General features: G+C 35.8%; 1 protein-coding gene across 1 annotated transcript in view; it reads right to left on the bottom strand.

The window, feature by feature from the left end:
* KLHL1 (kelch-like family member 1) overlaps positions 1-8,869 on the bottom strand; it is a 181,793-nt gene extending 172,924 nt beyond the window's left edge. Inside the window, exon 1 of the mRNA XM_009323524.1 lies at positions 8,727-8,869. Coding sequence (XP_009321799.1) covers positions 8,727-8,869 — 143 coding nt within the window. The remainder of the gene's footprint in view (positions 1-8,726) is intronic.
* Between the last annotated feature and the right edge of the window lie 11,689 nt (positions 8,870-20,558).

Here is a 20,558-nt window from a genome sequence, read left to right as displayed (position 1 = left end):
CTGCCAGGGCACACTGTTGACTCATATTCAACTTGCCATCAACCCAAACCCCCAGATCTCTTTCGATGGGGCTGCTCTCCAGCCTCTCATCCCCCAGTTTGTATGTATAACTAGGATTATCCCATCCCACGTGCAGGATCCGGCACTTGCTCTTGTCAAATTTCATACGGTTGGTGATTGCCCAGCTCTCTAGTTTATCCAGATGTCTCTGTAAGGCCTCTCTACCTTGAGGGAGTCCACAGCTCCTCCTAATTTAGTACCATCAGCAAACTTACTTAATATACATTTGACTCCTGCGTCCAGATCATTTATAAAAACATTAAAGAGCACTGGCCCTAAAATTGAGCCCTGGGGAACCCCACTGGTGACTAACAGCCAGCCTGATGTAACTCCATTTACTATAACTCTTTGAGCCTATTTAAGAAAGGGTAAGAAATGCTGTGCAACAGCAGCTGTGAGAGAGGAATGAGAAAATGTGAGAGAAACAGCCCTGCAGACACCAAAGTGAGGAGGGGGAGGAGGTGCTCCAGGCACACCGGAGCAGAGATTCAGTCCACACTGAAGCAGGTTGTTCCCCTGCAGCCCTTGGAAGACCACGCTGGAGCAGATATCCACCCTGCAGCCTGTGGAGGATCCCACGCTGTAGCAGGTGGTTGTACCCTGAAGGAAGTTGCAGCCCGTGAAGAGCCAATGCTGGAGCAGGCTCCTGACAAGAGTTGCAGCCCATGGAGAGGAGCCCATGCAGGAGCAGGTTTTCTGGCAAGACCTGTGGCCCACAGGGGACCCACGCTGGAGCAGTCTGTTCCTGAAGGACTGCACCCAGTGGAAAGGACCCATGCTGGAGCAGTTCATGAAGAACTACAGCCCATGGGAAAGACGCACACTGAAGAAGTTAGTGAAGGACTGTCTCTTGTGGGAGAGATCCTGCGCTGGAGTAGGGGAAGAGTGTGAGGAGGAAGGAACAGCAGAGACAATGTGTGATGAACTGACCACAACCTCCATTCCCCGTCCCCCTGCGCCACTTGGGGGGAGGAGGTAGAAGAGACCGGAGTGAAGCTGAGCCTGAAGAGAAGGGAGGGGTGGGGGGGAAGGTGTTTTTAGTTTTGTTTTTATTTCTCACTATCCTACTCTGTTATTAACTGGCATTACATTAAATTAATTTTCCCCAAGTCAGGTCTGTTTTGCCCATGATGGTAATTGGTGAGTGATCTCCCTGTCCTTATCTTGACCCATGAACTTTTCCATCTTATTTTCTCCCCTTGTCCTGCTGAGTAGGGGGAGTGATAAAGCATCTTGGTGGGCACCTGGAGACCAGCCAAGGTCAACACACTACAATCAGACACAGGTGTTTAGATAACTTATGCTATAGATCTCCATTGATTACAATGAGATTAGACACATGGCCATATCAAAACCAAAACTCAACTGGATAATCAACTTCAAAATCTCAGAAATTATCTTCAAAACTCAAGGCCCATTTCTGCATGTGCAAAATCTTTAACTGGTATATACTCAGTTGTGTGAACTTAAGATCTTTTATGTCTGAAAAAGGTACAAATAAAACCAGAAGAGTTCTTTGTTGAAATCACAGAAATTCCTTTGAAAATATTAATCCCATTCTCAGTATCAGGAAATACTCTATCTACTGCTCTTTCTTCTTAAAAAAAAAAAAAAAGAGTTGTCAATCAAGGTTAATATTAAAAGCTTACCTAAACCGCCTTCCTGCTTTACCTCTGATAGCAGGATTTTTTTGTTGTTGTTGTTGTTTTGTCCCAGCCACATTACTTGAATAATTTGTTTTTAAACTCATGGACAGTAGGTTGTGTTAAACACCACAGTTTAGATGCAATGTTTGACTTGGGAAGTTCCTCAAACCCTAATTACAGATATCCAGGAATGAACACAGGGCAGCTGTACTGCTTAGACTGTGTGCTTTCCACAAGCATCTGTTAATGACTAATGCAAGAAAACAAGCTGAGTCTTAGGACTGTATATTGTGTATTCTGCTTCTTTCACCCCTTGCCTTTAAACTCTCTTTCCTTCTCTGACTAGTTCTTTATCCTTTCATCTCTCCTTTCAGTTTAACTTCCTCCATTCATTTTTTTTAATTTTATTGATATTCTCCCATATATTCTCACTCCTCTCTTCTGGCTGCTGTTGTGCAGCTGTTTTTTCCTCCTTCTTAAATATGTTATCACAGAGGTGCTACCACCATTGCTGATGGGCTCAGCCTTGGCCAGCAGCAGTTCCATCTTGGAGCTGGCTGGCATTGGCTCTATCGGACATAGAGGAAGCTTCTAGCAACTTCTCACAGAAGCCACCCCTGTAGCTGCCCCGCTACCAAAACTCTGCCATGCAAACCCAATACAGGATGATAGCAAATAAAAGCTGTACTACTTCAGAGCTGAGCATCCTAAAAAGGCTTCAGTTGAATTTATTCCAGTATTTACGATGAAAAATTTAAATTTTGTGTTGAAAAAATGTTTTAACTTTTCATCAAAACACTTGTAGAAAGATTTGAGTAGCCATACTAAAGAATTTCTTTTTTTTATGTGTAAGTAGTAATTTTCTACTCAGTCTGTGCTACCTTTTCCATCATGGTAAGAATCCCCCCTGACCCTTATCTTGAGTATCGTAAAGAACACAAATGCCTATGTTTCTTTGATACTAAGTGAAAACAGCAAATAAAGAACTCAGATTTCTCATTATAAACTCAGCTATACCTGACAATATTAAAATAACAAAAGTAGATTTATTGGTTTCTTTTCATTCACAGTCTTCGTTTCTCACCAAATGCAATGAAAGTCAGAATTGCAAGTTGAGGATATAACTCTCCTGTATTTTTTGTGTTTTCTGTTTGTATTGAATTTTCTGGTTTATTGTAATTCAGTCTCTGTTATATGGGAGCTTTTTGTATTTACTGAATAGGGATAGGTAAATTCTATGCTTATATCACTTTTCTTTCTTTTTTTTTTTTTTTTACTCCAACACTGAGTTCCTGTACTGCTTTGTGCACGTTCCTAGTCAAAATCTAATTTATGGCTTAAACCTTAGTCTGAGTTTAGAGCTGCCTATAACATTTATGCAATCCTGGCTGGAAGTTTTAATGAACTCTCCAGTGCAAATCTTAAAGGTCTATCTATCATTTGCATTGGCTTTCGCTGTTTTCTTTGCAGCATTTTTGATGTTTATTCAGCAGCTGTAGAATACAGTATTTCGAGTATTGTATTTAAAAACAGTGCAATTGAGTTGCCTTCACTCAAAACAACCAAATTATTTGTAGCAAATACGTATTTTTAATTTCATGTTGACCCATGGGATCATTGCTTGATTGAGAATTTTCTTTTACATTGGAAATAATTGGTGCTTTGATCATGTCACTATAGTTCTGAATAACATTTACTTCCATGTTTTTGTGTTTCAGATGACATTTTTAGCTGCAGACTAGTTAGATTTCTAGACATAACTGCATTTGGCTGATTGTAACCTGGATAGAAGAAAGTGTCAGTTGCAGTTGGTTGGTTTTATTCATTTGTTTGTTTTGCAACAGCAATGCCTGAGTTCCTTCTATCCCAGGGACTGTAAAGTTACAATATGTTTCTTGTCTTAAAGAGGTTATATTGTAAATGAGAGGTAAAGAAAATGAGAAAAATATATACAGCATGCATCTCCAGAGTGACTGGACAAGCTGCAAACTCCATGTTCATAATATTTTAAAATTAGGATGGACTGTTAACAGTGCAACAGCTTAACTGAAGGGAAAGAAAATTATTATTTTAGCATTTTTCTCTCTTTAAGGTATTTTAGATTTGATTGTTATGTATACATGTTATAGCAATATAACAAAAAAATTTGAGGTTTACTTAATTTTTCAAATTTATTTAAGTGTCTGAAATGCCTGCTACAGAGGTCTTCCTATTTTCTTAGTATTCTTTTTGGTTGCTTGTTCATCATTACAATACTTGGTTGGTTTGTACTTCCTTTTGCTATTCCTTCACTTGAAAGATTACACCTGTAACCTGTTTAGTGGAAGATTAGATTACACAGACATGATGTTCAGGAGCCAACAAAAAGCTTAAGCACATTATAACTTTAAAGCTGTTTGAGTCACCCGAACAGTGAAAAGCAGTTATAACAAGATTGAGAGTTTGGCATGGTGCCTCCAAGTAGGGAACTACAGCTCAGTGATTATGTTTTATGATCTCCCTTCTAATTTGACTTTCTCCCATTTTTTGGGAGAAATAAAAATGTAACAAATGAACCCCCCCCCCCCAACCAAAAAACAAAAGAACACCACCAACAAAAAGTAACTTGGCAGCATTCAGGCTATGACCAGAGCTTACCTGACATTCTTCCTATAAAAGTATCAGATTTTAGAGACCTTATGACACAGCAATAACTTCTCCCCTAGAGAAAGTTATTTAAACAGATCACCAAAGGACATAATCAAGATATGTGATTGGAGAAGAGGGGAAAAAAGAGCAAGTACTACCAGGAATGAAACTAGAAATGACACAGAGATTATGAACTGTGGAGGGGTCTGGAGACATGCACAAGAACCAACGGCAGCATAACTATTTTGGTGTCTTTCACTTCATTTGATGCAATATACTGGCATTTCTTAACCGAATTTTTACTTTTATAGAAATAGATACATTAAGACTACATTATTACATAAAACATTTTTCTAATCTTGTTTTTTACAGTATTGTATTGTTTTGTTCTGAATCAGAGGAAAATGAAGAAAAATATCACTTTCATACTTTTTATTGAAAAATGTAGAAAGTTTTGCCCTGGTTTTCTGAAAGTGATTCTTATTGTACTATATTAAAGCATATTAAATCTATTCAATTTTCTTAAATTACTCTATTAAAAAGAATAGAAAATATGTGAAAACTATTCTTTTTTAGGCAATAATTTTGAGTAGTTTGTATTTATTAATTTGTAACATATTCAGTATAAGCTATGGCTTGTAATATGTTTTAATTGGACTTTAAAATGAGGGTTCATTTTATCTAGGATAAGGTTTTATAAACTTTGTACAGGGAATGTTCTACCAAACTTCTACATATCATGAAGTATCAAATCTAAAAACTCCACAAATACTGATTGCATGATCAGTATTGCCCTCCGCAAACAGGCTTTTTATATGTCCTCAGGAATGCAAAATAAATATTACCTAGCCTGCTTTATAAAAAAACTTTAATTAGAGGAGGCACTTTGCTGGATCTGCTCCTCACAAATCTGGAAAAAAAAAAAGGACCTGTGAAATCTGATGGCAAACTTGGCTGCAGCGACCATGACACAACGGAATTTAAGACAACGGATCCTGAGAGAAGTTAGTAAAATGAATAGCAAATTACAACCCTGGACATCAGAACTGACTCCTGACTGAAGTCAAATGCAAAAAGGGAGTACACGGAAAGTGAAAGCAGGGATGAATGACCTGGGAGAAATACAGAGACATTGCCCTAACATGCAAAAATGGAATTAGGGAGGCCCAAAGGTCGGGTGCAGATGAAGTTAGCAAGGGATGTGATGGGCAAGAAGGGTTTCTGTAATTACCTTGGCAGCAAAAGGAAGACTATGGAAAATTTTTGTCCATGCTCAATAAAGCTTTCTTTGGCTCAGCCTTTTTTCTTTTTTTTTTTTTAGCATGGTCTGCTTTCAGGCCTCGCAGGTCCCTGTGCCTCGTGGCAGGATCTGTGGGGTATCACTCACAATAGAGGAAGACATACTTAGGCTGCAGTTAGGCGAATCAGGCATACATGAGTCCTTGGGACCAAAAAGGGTATGTTCAAGGAGCAATGGTTAAGGGAGCTCAACAATGTCATTGAAAGGCCACTCTATCTTTAACAGATCATGATAATTGCAGGAGGTTTCTGAAGACTGGAAAAGTCAATTTCCATGTCCCTCCTCAAGAAGGAAGATGTAGGTCATCAAGAAGATCATGGAGCAAATTTGCCTAGAAGCCAAATGCTGGATCACTAAAGACAGTGAGGATAATCAAAAACTGCAACAGGCTGCCAAGTGAGGAACTTCCACAAGTGATGATATTTAAAAACTAACTGGGTATGACCCTCAACGGCCTAATCTAACCTTGGACTTGACCCTGCTTTGAGCAGGGGGAGTTAAATCAGACTCTAGAAGCTCTCTTCCAAATTAAATTATATTCCAGGATTGTAACGGCCACAGTAAAAATAAACAGCTTTGTCTGTGCTTGTCCAGCCACATCTGTCTAAAATAACATAGAACAAACACTACTAAAAAAAAACAAACTGAAAATTCAGAACACCCTTCACTTCATTTTTATTTTGTTGGACAAAATTCTAGTTTATTCAGAACATAATCTTTTCAATTCTGCATAATTCAACAGTTGTTTTGCCCATTCTTTGAATTTTGGTCTTTGACTGCAGACCACAGAGAAGTAGAAAATCAAATGTAAAGTTGTCTGAAGGTTTATTAGAAAATCTAAATAAGATTTTGGCTATTATTTCATGGTCAATCTTCTTATTAAGGTATTTTTCCAGCTCCAGAAGGATTTAGATATACTGTAGAATTGAAATGACAAATGTGTAATTAAATTTACTACTGAAAAGTGGGCATACAAATACGAACAGCTGTCTTAAGAATAGTGGGGAAAACGAACACAACTAATAAAAAAAACCTTACAGTTTCCTCTGTCTCCTTCTTTACAAACTATGCAGTTTACCAAAATATTCAAAATAGGCAAAAAATACACCGGTTTAAAATGTATATTTTATATCATCCGTATTAAACAGGGTAAATGATACCAATTGTGGAGTATTTCTATGTATCTAATAAGTATTTTTTCTGTCAGTTTAAGAATGTTAGATTCAGACATTGAATTTTTTTTTTTTTTTACCTCATCTGTGTTGAAAAATGTGAAAAGCAAAAATAGGCCAAGTAACTGTCAAGCAGGAACATCAAAATTCTCATTATTTCTGAAAAAGTCTTTTTATTTCATTTCAGTAATGTATAGGGATGTAAAATTGGACACAAATTAGAAGGCCGTAGGTTACTATCCCTCCAGGTTTTTTTTTTTGGATTGGAGGCACCTTAAGGCAAATCTTGCAGCTCTGGAACACTGTAAATGCAGATGGACAGAAGGACTGAAGTTTAATATTATTCCCTCTGTACTTGATATACCTATAAAGGAAAGATCTTGGCGATTTAGATAAAAATGGCATCAGACCACAACTACCAGGGGTGCATAAAGTGCCAGATACATAATACATTTAACAGTGGCAAAAAGCCTGGAACACAGGAGTTGTGTCAGTTGCCAAGTCAGTGGGTAGAAATTACTGAGGACTTAGCTGGCATCTGGGAACCTGAGTATATGAAGGCAAGGGAAGAACAGTAAAAATGGCAGCTCTTAGGAGAGTAGAAACAGTCTTAAGAACAAAAAATGCTGAAAGAAGAGGAGAAAGATTTCTGCGTTTATTACAGCTACTAATCTGAAACCAAGCAGATGTGTGCTGCAAACTGCCTAGATCAATCTAACTGTTACTGCTTGTTAAGTGGAGTTATTTTCTCATTTATTACAATTATTGGGGCAATTTAAATATTTTAATGAAGGTTTCTGCCTGGTTTTACTTTTTAGTATTTGAACAATAGCTTTGGCTTTGCAGTCTTGCATATTGCACCTTTTTAATTATTATTATGGGAGTTGGAATATAGAATATCCAACTTTTCTGTAAAACAGAAAAAGAATAGTCTCTGTGCCCATCTTCACTTAGGGCAGAAGGAACTTTGTAAGGTCCAAGTTGCCAAGATGACCTTATGGTATTCCTCCACACCAGAAAGTTAATTTGTGAGTTCAGAAATACATTGGCAGTTTTTTGGTTTTCCTGCTGGGGAACCATAGTCCTGCTCTGAATTTAGTTCCTCGGCAGAGAAACCAGGGCACAAGCAGGAAATAGGGCACCCTTAGTTTGCAGCCTTATATAGAGTTCAAATGCAAAAAGACTTGCTAACCTGGAAACTCAGAAGTATTCTCTGTATTTTAATCTAAACTCTAGGATTGGATTTTTATTTGCATGCACTAAATCAAAGGCTACAGCCAAAACCAAAATCTCAATGAAGAATAACTATTTTAAGCTCTAATTACAGTCCAAAACCAAGCATAGTTTCCTTCTATACTGGCTGCTTTAATACCAGATAATCTTACAGAATTTTAGAAATTACATCATTATAATTTTTGTATTAGTAATTATCATTAAAAGTAATTAAGATATTTTTCAGTTCATAAAAAGTTCTTCCCATAACTGTTAATGGGAAGTCAGTGTTCAGTATTATTCTACTACAGGTGTCTGAGAGGCTCTGTATGACAGGCTTATCAGAGTATCATGATCTTAAGCTAAAAATGACACTGTGTTCAGTGTAGCTGTACAGCATCTCATTTCAGAAATTTCCATTCTCCTCACATATGAACAGCATCACAGCAGGGAGAAATGTTTGGCACACTCATGATAAAAAGTTTTCTAGCTGAGTGCTACTTGAACTTTTGAAATCTGAACAAAAAACCCCCCACCTTCGAAGGCCCAACCTTCAAATATCACATTCTGCAGCTATTTACATTTGTGGTGTTTAAAGCAAGAGGGAAGCAGGCATAAGGTGCCGCAGAAAACACCTGGGGTTCTAAGAAATAAGCACATCCAAAACGTTTACTGTTGCACTTTCAATATCATACGCTTATGTCCTACCTATGTGCAGGTATCTTGCGATTCCCAGCAATCAGGATAACGTCACAGAGCTGCTGTTGCTTCAGGTAGCTCTCCATCTTTCTGAAGGTTTGCTCCGCGTGGTGAACAGCCTGATAGAATTCCTCGGAGCTACATGAATCCATGTCGCAGTGGGGTGGCAAGGGGTGGCTGGCTGCTGACAGTCTGTAAACCACAAGAGAAACTCCGTGTTGATAAGATGTGACCAGTTGTCTAGACTTCATCACAGGCTTCTAGAATCTGATATAAGTAATCAGTGCATCCTTCCCATCACTAGAAGTACAAGATGGAAAAATCTTACGGCACTGGGAGGGACAACTGAAGTTGTCTTTTAACACTGAAATGATTTTTTTTCGGCACAGACATGGAAGTAATCCATTTCTTTCTTCTTTGATACAGTTATTAAAAATATAAATATGAACCACAAATAGAAAATCAGTATATTCATGTTAAGGTTAATAGTATAGCTATGTCTTCATTATTAAACTATGATTGGGCTCTTTAATTTTTTTAGCATTTTAGAGCAAAATTATTTTACAGAATTAAACAAACTATTTAATTTTCTTAAATATTAATATGAACACACAAAATAAATAAATAATGAAGAAAGCAATCCTATCTTCCCACTGATTCTAAGACTGCCTACTCTAGTTCACTTCTTCAAATTCACATTCATTTTACACCACCTGGGAAAGAAAAATAAAACTCTAATTGACTTAATTTGTAATGAATTGGGAATATTTCCACAATGATAAACTGCATACCTACTTTTTAACCAAAAGGCTCATTAATACAAAGTTAATTTAGCCTACAAAGATAATGATGTCTACAATTCAAAAAATCAGAAAAAAATATAGAAACAGGAGAAAAATGGAAATATTTTTTCAATATATATAGCCATAAATTCTTAGTTCAGTTTTACTCAGTTCAGTATTTCTGGTTCAGACTTTCACTGAAAATAAGAAAACGTGTCAGCAAGTACCAGCCCTTGAGGAAACTAATGCTAGTGGTTCCAAATAATTCACAACACAGATGACAACCTCTTCTTTTACAAATATGTAATGACATTGTTTCAAATGAAAGTCATAAGATTTTATATATTTTGTGCTGCTGAAAATGAAGGATTTCATAGATGAAGCTGATTATGTTTTTTACTTCAACTAGATATATACAAAACAGCTTACATAATCAAAAGAAGAACATCAGAGGACATATTTTAGTCCAGCATATCAAATGATATTATCAATTAATTCAAACCAATCACATTTTATACATACTCTATTGCAAGATAAATATTAAGAAGCATGTAATTTTGATAATTTACAGTAATAATACAACAGTTTGATTATATAAGGTTTGAATTCAGTAGGTACTATATTCGAAGAATGATATTAATAGACCTATAAGATAACACAATTTGCACTCCTGTTGCTGGAAAAAAATGAAAAGTGCATAAAGATAATAATAGAAAAAATCAGCTATTAAAATGAAATACTGTTATCTTAAAAAAAGAAAAAAAAAACTTTAGTATTTTTATTGTCTCTTGGTAGACCATAATATATAGTTCAGAAAAATAGTATTTCCTTTAGACATATACTAGTGATTTACCTTTGAATCAGTTTTTTGTCAAAAAATGTTTCATATACTCTCCTACAGTCATTGTACAAGGGTCCACAGGGGAAAGGAGGAAAGGCTGGTCCATCTTTCTGTCACAGTAATTGCTAGGCTTCACAGCATTCCTTTAAAGTAGCTGGAAGCCTGTATAATTGAAGGTGGCCTGCAGATAATTTTACAGAGAACCAACTCAGTTATCTTTGTATCTCACCCCGGCATCTGTTCTGTGCCATATACAGGTATTAATTTACTAGAATGAGTTACCTTTTAAAATTATTACCCACAGTAACTTCACTTGCATAGCATTAAACTGGATCCTGAGAAATCATCAGCTGGTTTAAATTAATCAATATTGCCATTTATATGCTGGTCAGGTTACAATATGTGTGAGCCTGTCTACAGGAAACTGAACTGGCAAAACTTTATTAACCATAATTCCTCAACAGAAACAGTTATGAATTGATGATTTAGAAAGGAACATCTCCTTAATTCTCTTATAGTCAATCTTGCTGTACAGTCAAGTAGTTTATGTTACACAGCTCTTGCAAACTCCTCCTTAAGGATAAAAGAACCATATTCATTCTATGTATGACATAATCTGCTTGTGTGTCCCTATCCAACCTGGACCGCCAACCATGTTGATCACAAATCTAAGTTTATTTTCCTGTCTTTGGATGATCAACAAATACTTTTACATAATACTGTAATGATGGAGCTAAGCTCATTAGTATGGGTAGTGAGTAGATATTTCAGCTTTTTTCTTTATTTCTTTTTTTCTCTCAGTTTGATTGTAGCCCTACGCAGATTTCTTGAGTTTTATTGCTGAAGAATTAGAATGACAAGTGATTTACAAAAAAATAAGTCAGTGCTTAATAAATGAGGTTGCTAGGGTTAAATAGACACATTTCTTCCCTTCCTCCAGGGAATTCAGAAGTGACAACAACAGCAATCTGAGAAACGAAAATAACAGGAATGAGCAGGTCTGAATGGGTTCATATTGTTTATATTGGTTCATATTGTTTGCTAATTCAAAACTTAGTCAGTTTACATTTGAACAGATAAGGTACTAATCCTGCCTCTTCTTGGCTATTCAAAACATGCTGCATTTTTCAGGTCCGAAAAAGAGAAGTACCCTGACTTAATTTATGCTAGTCCTACGAAGTTAGATTGGGCTGAAATGAGCTTAGTCTATTTTGTTCTTGAATGACTAGGCAGTGTTTACCACACATTTTGCCCTCTTTCCTGCTTGCCATTTATAAGCAATGCTTTCCACCCTCAAACTCATCAGTATATCTGTCACTTAGCAAGCCATTAAATGACTACTCAAATGCAAGCCCTGAAGACCCAGCACATTTTAAATTATAATCCTGAAAACTGACAAGTAACAAGCTTAGTAGAAGACAGTAAGTTAATCTTTTATTTATTTTCTAAGAAAGCCCAGATAAAAAGTCTGCTACTTATCCTATTCAGGAGCTACCTCGTTTTCATTACAAATGTTCTGTCTGCATAATGGATGCTTTAAATTCAGTCAGCATCTTGTTAAAATAGGAATTAGTTGAAAGAGCTTCAGCCAGCAAATACCAGTTATTTTCTACCAGTTCATGAAAGGCATGTATAGGTACTTATGACCGATTAGCAAAACGAAGATAATACTTTCTGCTTGCATATATTGTTTTTCTTTAGGTGCAGGCAATCTGAACCACATATGCAGTGAGATGCTTGTTGAGTGTGTTTTGCAGGAACTCCAACACAAATTCACCTGAAGATTCCCTGAGTCTTTCAAAACCCTTTTTAGCACTTGTGTACCTCAAAATCCTGTAATCAGTGAACAGGACAGACTCCAGACGGGCTTTTTCCATAATCTTTCTCAGTTGACAAGTGCAAAACCTGAATTTACTGTGGGAATTTCAAATATTCAGGGATTGTTCAGCCTAGAACACTTTTTATCTTTAAACGACTTAGTTAATAGTACAGAAATAAGGAAACCAAACCTTTCATAAGATTACAACAATGATACTGAAGGGTGATACTCCAGGATGAGAAAACTAAAAGGCTCACAAAAATTATCAACATTGCAAATAACCAATAATCTCAAATGTTTCTTTATGAAATGGCAAACCAGCGTGCATATCGCATTTAAAAAAAAAAGGGGGAAAAAAACCCACCCCAGCAACTTTGTACAGACTAATTTTCAGTGTTAAGAACACAATGCTGTCCTCAAAAGAGAAATGTTTTAAGAAGAGCCCAAAAGTGTTGATGAGAAAATTCAGCTTTTGAGCCTTTATGGATCTTAAAACAGTGTAAATAGAAATAAAAGCTTAACTCTGAGGATCTAAAACATCTGACTCCACAGTGCTCCTCTTTTCCTAGAAAAAGCGCTTTGATTTGAACAAGGGTGTTATTCTCTAATCACCTTTTACCTTCTCCTAACTTATTTGAAAAAACAGGTAAAACAGCAGTAAAATCCCAGTGAAGTTGGGTGTACGGATTCTTCCCTCAATTTAACAGCCCTTTAGGTAAGTACTTACGGTAGCCCACTGTAAGTAAGAAGGAGAAGGCACTCCGGCCAAAGGTGTCCTAGGGACACCTTTAAGACCTTTGGCCTTTTGTCCAAGATTAGATTTATTCAGGTATGTATTGGGTTTGTGCGGTAAGACAAACACAGATTAATCCTCAGAAGATATTTTGGGTAGACCAGTTAGTATCCTACAATTATGTAGATACCTAATCTGCTGTCTCCTGTACCTTGTACAGTTGTTCACTCCTATAAACAGTAAGACCATACTACTCAGACTTGATTTTTGCTCACTGACTTTACACATAAATAAGCTACAACATAAAAAATAGAGAAATTAAAACTCTTAGCTTACAGTAATGCTGTTGGGAGTTAAAGAGAAAATGCTAGGAAAAAAGGGACCTCACATACAGGTTTAGCTACCTGTATCTTTCTTCTCAGGAAATGGGAAAGTAAGTAGTAAAACTGCCACTCCTGAGCTGCGAAGGTTTGAAAACAGCAATAGCAAACATGAGTAGCTAAAACCATATCCTGAATAAGTTTCAAAAGGAAAAAAAAAAAAGGCACTCTGAAATAAGAGGTGAGGGAATTCATATGACTTGAAACCATACTGCATTTCTCTGAGTAAATAGAGGCTTAGATTTAGAAATGGTTTCCATTCTCGAAATGATAGTCATAGAGGTGCAGAACACAGCAGAATTGTATCACTGTATAAAGCAGAGTACGCTATAGAGTACTTCGGTAATTTATATACTCAATTGGAATATATTTCTCATACCTTCCACTGAAGCCCTGGTCTCAAATAAAGAACTCTAATCAGAAAATACCATGTAATTTCATTGTTACTGGAAGAGCAAATTCTGCTGTATTTAGCTTTTTTCCACTTTTCACTTATGAAAGATTGGTCATGCAAACTTATCCAAAACCAGTTCAATGTAATTTAGTGTATATTACTGGGTACATATCTAAAGTACATAGTCAAGAAACAAAATATGTTCAGTTCTTCAATTAAAAAAATATTGTTTTGCTATTTAAAACTTGCAAAAACTTGTAAGAAATACTCCATATGTAAGAGTGAAAAAAGTCTTCACACAATTTGTTCTCTAAAAATTGCTCATTGAATGCTTAGAAATCAACAACCTGTGGAATTGCACTTAACAAATTAAGATGGACTGTCAAAAGTCATGGCTCTCATTAGCGATCACTTGCAAAAATGCAAGAGAGAGAGTTTTAGAAAGACTTTAAACCATTTTTTACAGCAACAGCAGGGCTGAAGTTCTGTTTGTGATCAAAAGGTATGCTTTTCACGCTGCTACCAGCAATTATATCTGCAACTAAAGGCTCTACCCAGAGTTTCAGCAGGTTGTCATAAATTTCTTTTATAACAGACAAAGTTAGGCAGAAGTGCCAGATAAAAAAATAATCCGAATATCAAATAGGACTTTTTAGTTACATCAGTTCAGCTCAGAGATGCATTATTGCTGTCTCAGAGATTCGTTTTCTATGTAAAAAAATAAATATTTTTAAATGGAGTCCAGTGCAGTTTATAAACATGTTGTTCTCGTTCTACAGATAAATCTGCATAATGTATAATTTACAATGGTGTTTCTTCCTAAAGGTAATTTGGGGATCAAACTACTTGTAATGTATCTCACTCTTTGGACACCATAAGGCAAAATTCAGTCATTAGGACATCTGTGTGCCCAGCAAAAATATGCATGATTCCACTGTTGTTCTGTTTATCTGTGCATCTTAAGAATATTACCAGCTTCAATAAACAAAACATTAGTACCAGTTTATCATATGACTTCAGACAAATTGAGCAGCCCTTCAGAAACAGAAGAAGGACAGTAAGAAGGGACCACTAAACTGCTTCCATGGAGAAGCAATATTTTTCTTGTTTAGTAGCTAATAGAAAAAAAAAGAAATAGGGTTAGAGAAGGAAGAGTTTGTTCACACCATGATTTTTCCAGGTTACTAATAAAACATACAAAGCAAGACTTTTGTTTTGGTTCAGTTCAAAATACTCTCAGTTGGAATTTTTCTTATCTATCACCCTTCACCAGTTAATTATCTAACCTAATCTACAAGCATAGACCTCTCTATTGTCAGTGGTGAGAAACCAACATACATATAGATTCCATAGCCACCTGAAATACTTGTTATCCTGAAATACTGAATAACTAAAAAAGGTATTCAGTCCTTTTTTAAATTTCTTATTTTTGCTTTTTTTTTTTTTTTGTAAAAATAAAAGGTTAAGGAAAACTAATCCAATTAATGAACAATTATTGAAAGATCTCATGACTTTGCAAGAAACTACTTAATGAATTCAGTTAAATTAATGACAAATGCTTTATCTTCCCTTCAGTCTTCCTCCATTTTTCAAGAATTTATTACTGTTGTTAATGACATGAGTTTGTCCTATGTCCTATGCCCCTAGAACCACTTAACCTGTTGGGGAGTGTGTTTGTTTCTTTTTTAAGTATTCTGTTCAATTGATCCTTTCTCTCTTCCCACTTTCTCACCTTTTATCCTCTACAGTCTTCTAAACAATTACTTCAGACTTTTCCTATTTCTTCTTTCTCCACAGTCATTTAGGTCCAGTCTTAAAAATTACCTAAGTTTTTGCTTACCCCTCACTAGTACTTCCAGTACCCGCCTACCAATATTGTGCCCTACCTTCTGTCAATTTTGCTTTCAGCTTCTCTCTCCAATACTTACAGCGTCCAGCAATTTAGATGTTCTTCCACAGATGAACAACTAAACAGGCTCAGCAGTCCAACACAGCCCTGACTGATAGTAAAAAAATGGAATTTCCAAATAAAGACTGAGATTGAGCAGCCACAAATATCAATAGACGAATATTAAACTTTGGAAAAAATATTAAAATACCATAAAATATTATTTGCAGAAAATCTAAGTATTTGTAATTTTTTTTTTTTATTAAGCCGGGGGGGTGGGATGGTGGGGTTTTTTCCCACTATAGACAGAAAAATGCAGCATTGTAATGCTCTTGTTTGACAAGGTTAGAATGTTTCATTTTGTTATCATTGTTTTACATTATACCTATAAACTGTCTTAAAAGGCATACCAAAATATTTATCTCTTAAGGAAAGCTTTGTTTCAATTATATCCACTTATGAAAAACTTTATATATTACATTTTTGTGAAGATTTTATACATGGAGGTATTCTGATACAGAAGTTCCCCATTGAAAAATGACAGGTCTGCGCTACTAATGGGGACATTTACTTTCCAGTATATCTATTCTGAGAGGTAAAATGAAAGGTAGCCCAGACAGAAATGGTGTCATTACTGACAGAATACCCATTTTATATAACCTTTCCAGTCAAAAAACTTGTTAGCAACTGTTTTGCTCAAGTTACGTAAAATTCCCAAGCAAGCATGCTTTTAGTAAAAAGCAGGTTTGCAGAACTGACTTCACTTAGTTTTGCATATGATAATTTATTCACTTTGGGCTTCTAAGTTTTGTTTTGTTTTGTTTTTAATTTAAGAATGTCAGATCTCATTTTAACAGTTCTTGAGACACTTGATGTATAAGGAGATGACTAGTTCACGTATTCTTTTGGATTTTAATAATTGACAGATGGTAATTTAAAAGTTATCTTTCTTCAAATCCTCTCTGTCAGCAAATAAGAACTGCATGTTTATTTTAACAATTGTAATTATAATTTTATAATTATTGTAAGTATTAATTATACGCATTTGTAAGTGACCTTGATATAAAACCACTTTCAGTAATGTCCACATATATACATAATGTCCATCAGAAGGTTACCTATTTTGCTTCAAATGACATGCCATTCAGAAAAAAAAATAGAAAAAAGAGACAACATAGTAATAAAACTATTGAAAGAAAACAGTTGTGCCATTACAATGAAAATTTATCAGATAATCTATGTGAAAATGTCAAATCACTCAGGTAAGTGCAGACTGGAAAGTCTGATTCCTCGGTCCACTGCAAGAGAGCTGACTGCAACAGGGGAAGAGTAAAGAAAGGTCTAGTGGCCTGAGAGCTTTTGCAATGGCGAAAGGCAGAAAGAGACCACGCACCCTGCACCATACAACCGTAAAACATTTTGTACTGTTTCTATTTTCCCTAGTGAATCCAAAATCTCCAAATCATGACTAACAAATAATAGATAACAGAAAATATTTCTTTTTTTTTCCTCCTGACAACCAAGGCGCCTCGCAGGATCTAAGACATCAAGTATTTTGTCTGTGTTCTGCACAACCTCCATCAATCAAAGCAAGATGCTACTTTTTTTTTTTTAAATCTACTTTATTCATTTTCATGGATTAAAAAAAAAAAAGCATGCATTTCTTTTCCAAACCTATACATTGCTTTTTAAGGTGTCTGCGAAACATAACTAAGACCTCTTACTGTTTCTTCTCATCACGTCAAAATATAACAATTTATTGCAGTGTATCACAGTGGAAAATTCTTTCATACCTAAAATCAGTCTCATTATCCTTTCTGAAACTCATTTCAACATACAGATGAACCTTTTATAAACCCCATTTCAAGTTCCCATCAATTCCTCAAATCCAGAGCAAACTTTTGAAGGTGATCTGACTTTTTAAGGTTCATCGCCCCAGCCACACCAGGTGCCTGACAGCTATAGTACTAATTGTACTGCTACAAACCATTGTCACGAGTTAACAGCCTTCATACTTCCTTGACGAATTACACTTTTTTTTCCATATCTTTGACCTATTCTGCCTCGAAACAGCCCTGCTATGCAACAACAGAGAAAAGATGCTGGACTGCTCTCTCCCACCCACAGCTAATAGTGCATCCACTGTTTTTTCAGCTTTGCGTGTCCACACAGAGTGTTCTTGGAAAGCCGATGGTTAACTTAAATGAACATCCAGTTCTCCTAGCTACACATAGAAATATTTTAATGACTTGGAAGTCATTAAAATATGACTTTTTTTTTTTTTTTTTTTATCTTGGAGGATACAGGAAACAGAGAGCTTACAAGCATAGAGCCCCGCAAGCAGATACTAGGTGCATATAAATCTACACAATCAGCCTCCTGAAAGGAGGCAAGTCATTCTTCCTGAAAACAGAAACCAGGAAAGATGTCACAGGAGACCTCAATTTTTAAATACATATGCTATTGGAGAACAACCAAGAAGCACAACCACCTTTCCTTAAGTTACTGTCAGTAGTTCTCTATTTCTAGCTCAAGACTCACGGGAGCCTCCTTCATTAAAGTACAGCCCAGCTGCTCTGCTTTCCTCCCCTCTCTTTCCTTTTACTATTGGAGAAGTAGACAAAATGCCTACCGTAAGGAATCAGCTTAGCCTCAGACGAGGAGTAAGGCTACTACTTCTTCAGATAGGCGCTCTTTCCTCCTCCCTCCCTGACCCCACCAAAATCATTGCTCTCATTCACCAGGCATTTTCAGTTAATGACGTTTTTGACTGCTAGAATGAATAATAAATAAATAAATAAATAAATCTGTGCCACTGCACAAATTAAATCCTTTATATTTGTGAGATTACTTGCTTTCTGTTATTAAAAAAATAAATAAATTTTAAAGAATAGTTGATTTATGGTCTTCCAAGCCTCTTATGGCAGACAAATACATAAAACAGGAAACCCTAACATAGGAGTCAAGCATTTATAATGCATTCACAGTATATTCATGCTTTAACTACCCAAATGGTAATGCAATAGGGAAACACCCTCTTCATTATGAAGAGAGATTGTCATCATAAAACTTGATTTATACTTATATTTTAAGGTTAAATATTTTCTAGCATATATGATTCCACATTTCTACCAACCAAAAGTTGAATGAAAAAGATTATTGACTCAGAAATTCAAAATTGCAGTTTTAACCTAAGCTCTACTTCCCTGCAAAAGATGAAGTCCTCCCATTTCTAAAATGTAACACCAGAATTATATCCTTTCTGCATTGTTCGTGACATACATGCAATTTTCTGTAGTTTATTTTTATTCTTTTGTTTCATTATAATAATTTACATGAATTCCTTTCAAATAGATTCTCCACTTCCTTTGATCCTATCCATTAATGAATGTACGCAAATAACAAAAGTTCATGAGGCAGCTGTTTGTGGCAGACAAAGCCACCAGTGAGGTTTAAGTTGTATGAGAAAGAACTTTGTGTCTGCTGTGGCATTTACAGTGGAAGTTGTTAGCTGGGAAGTCTGGGACAAAGGGTAAAGACTGTTGTAAAGGAGGCTAATGTTACTGTCCTGAGTAGTTAAATGTGACAGGTTGGAGATGTATTTTCCTGTCTTCTTGCAGATATGAAGTGCTCATGACGACTACTCATTCCTCTGGCCGAGAAGTAGCAATAAGCAGACAGGTGCAGGAAGAAAACCAAAAAGTAGATGCCATAGCGGAAATAAGAGAGAGGTGATTCCTTTTCCTTTCTTAACAGCTCAAGAAATTTATGACATTGTATTGTCTACCACCGTGCACTATCACCTGAGCAGCACTAGCAAAGACACAGACTCCAGGGGACATCTCACAAAGCACAGACTGTCACAGTTTCCTTGATGTCAAGTTGTTATGATGGTTTATTCTGGATGATGATCTGCACTGAGCCTTTTTGAATTACTTAAGTAGTCAAACATAATATACCAGAATAATTCTCCTATATCATTAAAATAATTCCCTTATCCCCCAATGCCACCTTTTACCAGGTGGCAAATGCCAAACGTGTTGGCACTTTATAACTCAGCTATAAAAAAATGGACTCAGTTTGAGCCTGAAGATAAGTGTGAATGGATATTCTTGTGCACAGTCTGTCTTAGTACCTTTTGTAGAGGGGAAAGAAATGTGAGCAGCTGGAAAGACTACCCTTCCAAGTCTACAGAAAGACTCAGGTCATATGCCTGGTACCAGATGTGCCTCTCACAAATAAAAATAAGATTCTGGTGAGGCTAGTTACAATTGAAAGGGTTTTTTTGTTGTTGTTTTTTTTTTTTTTTAGGAATTGATATTTTGATGGATGGTGAAAACTTTCACAGAGAAAAAACAGCAGTATTAAAATTAATGTGGGTGGGTTAACTTTGGTTCATTTAATAAATGAGAATTTCTGCTGAGCATTTCAGAATAATTCTTAAAACATAATCTTTATTCACTGATTCTATTTTTTTTATTTTATTATTCATATTTACTTAGTCATAGGTAAGATTCAGAGTTTCACTAAGTGTGACTTTAAGTCAAGTAAGTGAATAGAGAGAATACAAAAGAATACCAAGGTGAAAGGCTAGAAATTAAAAGACACTAACTGTCTTTGATAACAGGGCCTTAACAGTATTTACTGGACATACAAAATAACATTCACTGACAGTTTTATTATTTCAAATTATAAAAATATTACGATAAATGCAACTATATCATGTTGACTTGCTTTTCTCATTTTTATCATAAAATAAAAAATATTAAATAGTTTACTTCTCTATACTATACAGATACATGATAAAAACATAAAACAGTAGAATTTTGAACTCACTTTAACTTAGACAGAGCAATTAAAGAGGATGGTTTCAGACTTAAGTATAACAAGGAGCTGACATCAGCTAGTATTTTAATTCAGAAGTGATGCACATAAAATAACTTGTGGTTTTATCACCGCCCATCATTTGTGCACATACTGCCAAACAAAATGAGAATTTTACAT

This window comes from Pygoscelis adeliae, unplaced genomic scaffold (assembly GCF_000699105.1).
Source record: "Pygoscelis adeliae isolate BGI_AS28 unplaced genomic scaffold, ASM69910v1 Scaffold44, whole genome shotgun sequence".
NCBI classification, from domain to species: Eukaryota; Metazoa; Chordata; class Aves; order Sphenisciformes; family Spheniscidae; genus Pygoscelis; species Pygoscelis adeliae.
This window is presented reverse-complemented; position numbering and strand designations above follow the sequence as displayed.